The following is a 7,853-nucleotide window of genomic DNA, read 5'->3' as shown; positions in this document are numbered from 1 at the left end:
ATTCGCCTCTTTTTCGTATATAAAGGACGCGTTAGGTTTCCAGACACTGATCGACAGCAAAGTTCCGAAACTCGACAACTATTTGTTCTAGGATTTAGCAGCTATACTGTTCAAATGTCATATGAGACATCTGATCTACATGTATGTTGAATCAGCCAAATCCTTTCAGAATCAATTCTGTTTTTCACTCAACGCATATCACTTAAAATTTGCCTATTCGCTAATAAACAAGTGCATGATCTTCACAAAGCATCTTTAAGCTGAACTTATTTCCCACGGTAAAAACAACAGCATAATTTCTTAAAGATTACCTAGTTTAGGAGATAAAACGACTTCTGCAATCAACGACACAGACCGACCGGTTTTTAGTTCTCCCAACATCTCTTAGTATACTAATTTCAGGGGCACCCTAACGGCGGTTTCTTCCAAAATACGTTGAAAACACTTTTTTGGCTATCCAGAGTACTTTTAGATCTCTGTTCGGTCATCCTAGGGGAACTTAAGTCTTTTCGAAATTACAAGGACTTAAGTGTTATTTTTACGGAAATTTTAGGCGCAATTTAACATTTTACGAAAGTGAAATTTTTTCTGATTCCTCTCTCTTTTCCCTTTTCTAAGATACTGTGACCTGGGTATTAAAATATGAAAAATTTTACTGCAGAAAATCGTAGGGAATTAATTAGATTAAGCTTCGAAAATTTTACATGAATCGAACGTTCATCTGGAAATTTTTAGCCGTCCGGAAGCAAAAGAAAATTCTAGACAATATTTTCTTCTCTGAACAGCTGTTTACAGAAAACAGTCGTTGCGTGCCCCTTTAATTTTATCAGCGTCTAAAACCAGCTCCTCACTAACGACGAAAGCACAAGCTTAAGCAAAAGCATAATCCAAACATAAGTTAGGCCCGGTTCAGACGCCGCTCCACTCATGTACCGAACCTATATTGAATTACGTCCGACTTTAAAGCAACATTGGCGCACAGTAAAGTCTGAGCCCGTTAATAGAGAGCTTAAGGCAACAACGACGGCGACGGCTACAAAAACGTCACTTAAAAAGTGAATTCGCGCTGCTTCAAACTTTATCGCGCTTACTACATCTCGTTTACTTCGTCAAATGTTGGCAAATGTTTTTGGAGTTGAATTCTAAAGGACTGTATCAAATTTCAGGAAAAGAAAAACAAAGTTGTTGCCTTGTGTTCCCGTCCTCGACAAACCGTGAATTTAGGCACTTTCATGTTGCAGTCGTGCAACGGCTAAGAAATGTACAAAAAAAACGTGATGCACGCGCAAAGTTGTTGTTTTGCTAATCTAAGCCTATTGCTTTTTTGCCGTCCTCGTTGCCGTCGCCGTCGTCGTTGCTTAAGCTCCCTGAGAGCGTCAAAGAAAGTGTCCGTAGCGGGTGTCCGTAACACGGGGTTCGACTATATAAGCATGAGCATAACAAGCTTTATGCGGAGCTAGGTGAGACAGGCCGTGATATATATAAGCATAAGAGTAGGAAGAACGCAAGGTTTTTATATTCTTGTGTTGAAACTTATCAGTGCTTATATCAAGTCCATCCTCCTTAATAACGCATGCAATGCTTGCGTCGCCAGTGAAGACCAGGCTTTTAAATAAAACTAAAAGTTTTCATGCCTTGCAGTGAGTAAAGTAATAGATCATGATTGGTCACTACCTTCAATACTCAGTTATTCAATCTGGTGATATTCATGGCGCTAAGTTAGATAACCTGCGATCAAGGGCTGTATTCCTATTTTTCTACTTTATAGAAAAAAATGTTCACCGATGATCGCAGCCTAGCTTTAAAATAAAAGCAGTCATGGTAAATATTTAAAGAATTTTTTGAGTTGACTCGCAGCATGGGGCACGTTAGCCAATTTTGCTTTCATCCTAGCTTAAAGGTGAAAAATAGTGTAACCACAGTTCAAAAAATTAGAGAGAAAATAACTCTTAAATTTTGAGTTTGATTGTTGCCACACCTTTGAATTAATGATCGTGAAGTTTTAATTTCTCAAGTCACAATCGCTTTTTATAATCTCTTCTGATCGTCTTTCCTCGAGATGGCCAACAGCTGGGATTTTTTGTTCGACTAAACTGGCAGATGCTAGTACCGACGGAATATTTAACGCTAATGTGTTAACAGTGTGGCTCCTACGGCGAAATCTCTGACAAATCCATCCCCCAATTAAACGTAAAACTTGCCTGTACTGTGGTATTCTCCAAGCGTAGAGAAACGGGTTCAACGCACAGCTAACACACAACAGAGGTACGGAGAGGGCTTTAGTAAGCAAAAACCCTGGCTCGCTGCATTCACCGCTAAGCTCTTCATGGCAGCGTTCTTGTAAATTTGTCACGATTAAATACGGCAATAGAGATATGAAGAGCACAATGATAATTAAAACAACAGTAAAAACAATCTTTTTCTCCAACCCAATATTTCGAAGAAAAATGCGTGACCGTCCGCCCGTGTTTGCTCGCACAAAAACAACGTTTCTTGAATAATGGCGAAATTCCATGTAAGTCGCGATGTATAGGGCACACATGATAGTCAGTGGAGTAGTCGTTTGAAGATGAAGATCAATTACGTGGAATACTTTCTTGTTTTCGTCCAAAGAATGAGAAGTTTCAAAGGTAATGCAGAAAATCCAGATTAAAGCGTTACAAACAACTACTTTTCGCACTGTTATAAGTCTTTTATACCTCACTGAAAGCTTGACAGCTAAAAATCTATCCAGCGATAGCGCAACTACTGTAAAAATTGATATCTTTGTGGTTACATGGCTGAAAATAAGAGCGATTTCATAGAGTTTCTGCGCTTGGCCTCCGGTAGAGATGGTAAACATAGACGCAGCATACATTGGCTGCACAAGACAGCCTCCCAGAAGATCACTTAAAGAAAGACTAATGATAAAGTACGTGGTCGCGCGCGCTCGAAAATAATTGTACGGATCTTTGAATACAGTAAATAGAAGAAGGCCGTTTGTTAAGGCTGCAAATAAACCAAATAGTGAGCTACAAATTCCTGCTACCAGTGCAAATGTTGCAGTCGGTAAACCCTTAACATGGCCATGTTCATCGACTTCTCCGCTCATAATTATAACAAAGTGAAGCACTCTATGCTTACCCGAGACACTCTTTAACTCACAGATTACTGCTTAAGACTGATGAATCGCCTTGGATGCATGAATAGTTAATGCGTTCTAGGGCAAAATAACATCGATAATGAAAGTTGTCATTTTGCAGTAGTTATGTCTTAATGACAAACGTTACGTCCACGTGACAAAGAAGTGATCAAAATCTACCGCCACGAAAGTAACAAGCACTGTCAGATAATGTCAATAAACTAACTGGTGAAGGCAAAATTTCATAACAAAATCTCAGTTTAAAATTGCTCTTATCATTTGGCCATCTCGCAAACGTTTAATGACATTATTACTGAAGACTTAGAAATGCTATTTCGAAAAGATTGATTAGAAAATGTTCACTAATTCGAAAGCAGCTGAATCGTTAAACAACAAAGAATATTGGCTTTTGTTTGTTCAAAACATAGGAATTTGATATAAGAACATCGGGTGCAGTGTGATAAATTTGAATATTTCAGCGGAAACTATGTTGTCTTGTTTGCAGTTATCATTGTTAATCTTCGATGGTCGAAGAGCTTACAGTTAAAATCGACGTAACAAAACGAGAGAATCTGTTTTGTTTTAGGGTATGATGTGATGAAATAAGATACTTACGAAATATTTCTGTATAAAATGAAAAAGCTCTCTGGCAATTAACTCGTAACTAATGGATTAAAAAGGTCGTTAAATGGGCCTTCATGTCGCAAAAATAAAATCCGGAGCTTTTAAAAATATGGTAAAGTTTTAAATAAGCTTAAGACTAGAAATGAGATTGGAAATCAAATAAGAAAATGAGCATGAAAATTGTCAATGGCATAATCGTCCTTCGTGGGCATATGAGTTTGCGCCGACTCTTTTCATTACCAATACTGCCTTAACTCTCGTAAGAGAGAAATATTTGACTAGATATCATTTTCACCTTTCTGTGATTACAATAACATCCGACATAGCTATAACCAATAACTACTCAGAGATCGTCTGGATATTTTGACTGACAGACAATATTCTTTGCACTGTTATAAACTCTTATTTTACTGCTACAGCCGCCACTTAAGCGGCAGTTTTGATGCAAATTAAGAGAGCGTTTCTCCTGATGAGTTCTTGCGTTTTCTTTGCGTGCCTACATTGCAATTAATTTTGAAAAGAAATTTAACAAGCGCCGGGTTTTGTTTGAAGTTTCATCACCAATGCAGCGATTAAAACATCTAAAAAGGAACGGCTTTAAATTAGAGCTTAATTAGGCACTACTGTTGATTTCAGTTTCTCCGTTTATTACTAAAAAGACTTAAGCAACTATCGGTTCACAACGTCACGGAAACTGTTACATCGAGCGCTTTGACATTACAAGTAAAGAGTTACCTATCCAAAACACCCTTTATCTGGAAAATTCTAAAAATTTATGCTGTAAGCCGGGGACTTTCGAGACCTACTCGTAAAATGAAAAAAAAGTTCTGGTGTCCTAATCTATCGCAACCAATAATGATTAAGCAACGTAAGGCTTGATTGAATATTTATAAACTGGAGAATTGTTAATGACTTTTTGGTAAGCGACTGTAAAGCAGTAAGTAATCATCATTTCTGAGAGACATTTAAATTCTGCAAGCAGAATACTGCAATGTTTAACGTACTACGTGAAAATTATAATGCAAGACATCAACACGACACCGAAAGAACTCAAAACAGAGCGGGATTGTAGCCATAGACAGCTGTTTCAGCGCTATTATTGTGGCTGACTACAGTTGACATATGAATAGGTTATCATAGGCGACATTAATTAAAAGGGAAGTATAATAAAACTACGAATGCAAAGAGCTGAGATAGTAAAATTGTTTCTGATCACTGTCATCAGAAAGGTATCAAAAACCGAGCAAATAAATCATTCCACAAGCGGCAAAAATGAAGCGAATCCTGCCCTGTTCTGATTGGCTACCGCTCGGGATTTTTCAGTTTGTTTCCACAAGTGAATCAGCAATGTTATTTCATCGCTAATATGAATCATAAGAATTTATTTTCGGAGGAAAATCGTAAAACACACAATGCATAGACTGCGAGCAGTCTCTCTTTTTCTTGAGTTTTAGTGAGGAGCGTGCACTCGCGCCCGAGCGTCAAGCGACGAACGCGCTCTGTGTTCACTTTCGTGTCTCGCGCGTTTTGCTAGACGGCGGGACTGAGAAGACGGAGAGACTGCTCGTAGTCTACACAGATGGAAACACGTGATGGAAACACGGGTGAAACAACATCCTACAGTCCCTCAGTATTACTTAATTTCGTCTTGCGTGATGGCATTTCCATTGCAGGACTTAAGTCTTTTGAATAAAGGTCTGAAGGTTAAACTAAAGTAGCGTTCACACGGCACTAGACGAATTGTCGACTGGTTGAAAATTTAGGTGTTTCGTCCACACGGAACCACCTTACACGAACGAAAATTTAGACGCCTCAGCCGTTCAAAAGAATATGAACGCCAAAATAGAGGTCAAACTTTTAGTTTTTACGTTAATTCAATTCAATTGTTTAATACGGTCAGCAGTTTGACCGCCGCGGTGTGAACACCATAACAGTTTAAATTATTGTACAGCAAAGGCGTGGTTACATAGACGCATGGTAACTTAGCTGCAAGACGCCATTTAAGATTTGCTTAATGAGCGCTCTGCGCAAGGACAGATATCAAAACCACTGACAAAAGACAAAATTTATTTGGTTTCTCAGTTCCGTGTGAACAGAGCGAAAATATTGAACGGCTCCTGGTGAACGAAGTAATCGGCAGCCAGGGACTAAATAGAGAAGATATGGTGCTTAATAAAATATCTCAGTTGTCCAATATGTGTCACGAAATAGCCCATGTTCGGTATATTAGAATTCTAACATGTCTCCAAGGCTTTCTGTGTTGGTTTGGTCTTCGTTGTGCTCAAGTCTCTTCAGGTAATTTAAAGACAATGCCGTCGTGAAAAATTTGCAATTTTGTCCCTAAAGCCTTAGCCTCCCACGCAGGCCTTCTTAGGGCAGCTCGTGGGAGGCTACTAAAGCCTCAGAGTCATCTTAGAATTTTAGTCTAACAGATCAAATTTTTCGCTATTTTTGAGAACCATTCATTTCCGATAACAAATATGGCCTAAAAACTTTTCAAAGAAGTTAATATCTAGCACAGTATCCAAGCCGTGCCAAAGGGGAAAGTGACTAGTGTATACGATTTTTACACTGCTTTCTATTCCAGAATTTTGTCAAGTTTGTGTATACTCTCGACGGTGTATAAAGGCTTTGGTTATGAAGTTGTTTGCACAATTCACAAGCACGCCGGGTTCGAATACGTTGATACTGTTTCTTCCAACAAAAATATTCTTCGTATGCGGTGTCGTTGCCCGCAAGATACTGCAGATACTCTGCAAGCTTCTTTGGAGAGGCGAAATCTAGCACATCGATGTACGAATTTGGAATTGCAAGAGCCTTGTAATCAGCCCCGCCCATTACTACAGGGACAACGCTGTTACCTATCGCGTTATCCCAGTATTTTTCAGTAATATAATCAGGACAGTTTCCATTCTCGAAAGCTAAATAAAACTTATGCCTGCTTAATAAGGCGTTACAGATCAGTGAATGACGTTCCTTTGGGCAGGTTTGAGTGCCGCATTTTCCATAGATGGAAACGTTGATATATTTCTGTAATTCCTCCACGTACTCTCTTCGTTCTTTTGCGTTGCAGTTGCTGACCAACCAAGCGACTTGTGTGTCCTTTTCATCGGGTGCATGAATTTTTCTGAAGTCTCTTGCTTCCTTTTCTATTGATTTGTACATCCCGTACGGTATGTAAACCTCGGATTCTCGTTTATACGACATTGTCCAGTTAAATACGCCGGCGTAGCCATCAGGTTTCACAAACACATTTAAAGGGTTTTCCAAGACAAAGTAAAACCAAATTTGTTGCGTATTTAAACGTGTTGGAAGAATATCTGGCATGTCTCTTGCATGAAACCCTACAGCATCGGCTTCAAAAAGTTTACTCTGGTCATATGTTAGCACACACGAGGACACTTCGCAGTCGTGAAAAGTTTTTTCTCCTTCAACAAATTCAACCTTGTCTCCTTCTAGAGTCACATAGTCGGTCCATCTATTGCCAAAAAACGGCGTGTACAATAAAACCACCTTATTTCTTGCTTGGTTTCTCGCAGCACGGATTCCCATGGATATGTTTACAAAATACGTCGCCGTGAAGAGAAATAAGTCTTTGTAGAAAATACTGTAGAAGACAAAGCTGATAACTGCGCAGAGGAAAACAATGTGAACGTTGGGGTAAAATCGACACAAAAAGTTTCTCACAAATTTTAGCCTCGAGAGGTTCATTTAGAATCAGTTCAAATCAAAACTTTTAGCAGTGAGGAAATGAAGAGAAATATTGTGCTAGATACATGAGGCTAATGATGAACGGTGCACTGGCTGAACAAAGAACAAAGCAGGTAAGCTTTAACAATACCCGCAACAGGTGTTACTGAATACCAGCTATCTGAAATCAAAGAAACTGATATAGTTTCGGTTACAAGCTTGGTGACCGGAAAGTTAATCCGTGTAAAACAAAAGTGAATAGGGGAACTACCTACCTGTAAACAAAAAAATTCATCCGATTACAAGCCCCCCGGATATAAGAACCCCCTCCAAATGTATTGAAAAGAATTCGAATTATCATGACGTTCTAACCCTTAATAAAAACCTGTAAATACAAAGGTGTTTTGATCGGCTCTTC

At 38.9% G+C, this 7,853-nt stretch overlaps 2 protein-coding genes across 2 annotated transcripts; both read right to left on the bottom strand.

Annotated features, from left to right (window-relative positions):
- Positions 1–2,002: 2,002 nt before the first annotated feature.
- On the bottom strand, positions 2,003–3,091 carry LOC140934244 (adenosine receptor A3-like). Its single transcript, XM_073383903.1, has one exon. The coding sequence runs from the start codon at positions 3,089–3,091 to the stop codon at positions 2,003–2,005; it is 1,089 nt and encodes a 362-aa protein (XP_073240004.1).
- Positions 3,092–6,280: 3,189 nt separating this feature from the next.
- On the bottom strand, positions 6,281–7,550 carry LOC140936055 (glycoprotein 3-alpha-L-fucosyltransferase A-like). Its single transcript, XM_073385634.1, has one exon. The coding sequence runs from the start codon at positions 7,454–7,456 to the stop codon at positions 6,296–6,298; it is 1,161 nt and encodes a 386-aa protein (XP_073241735.1). The 5' UTR covers positions 7,457–7,550; the 3' UTR covers positions 6,281–6,295.
- Positions 7,551–7,853: the final 303 nt, after the last annotated feature.

Source organism: Porites lutea, chromosome 4, assembly GCF_958299795.1.
Source record: "Porites lutea chromosome 4, jaPorLute2.1, whole genome shotgun sequence".
NCBI lineage: Eukaryota > Metazoa > Cnidaria > Anthozoa > Scleractinia > Poritidae > Porites > Porites lutea.
Note: the sequence above shows the minus strand (reverse complement) of the source record. Positions and strands in the feature narration are given on the sequence as shown.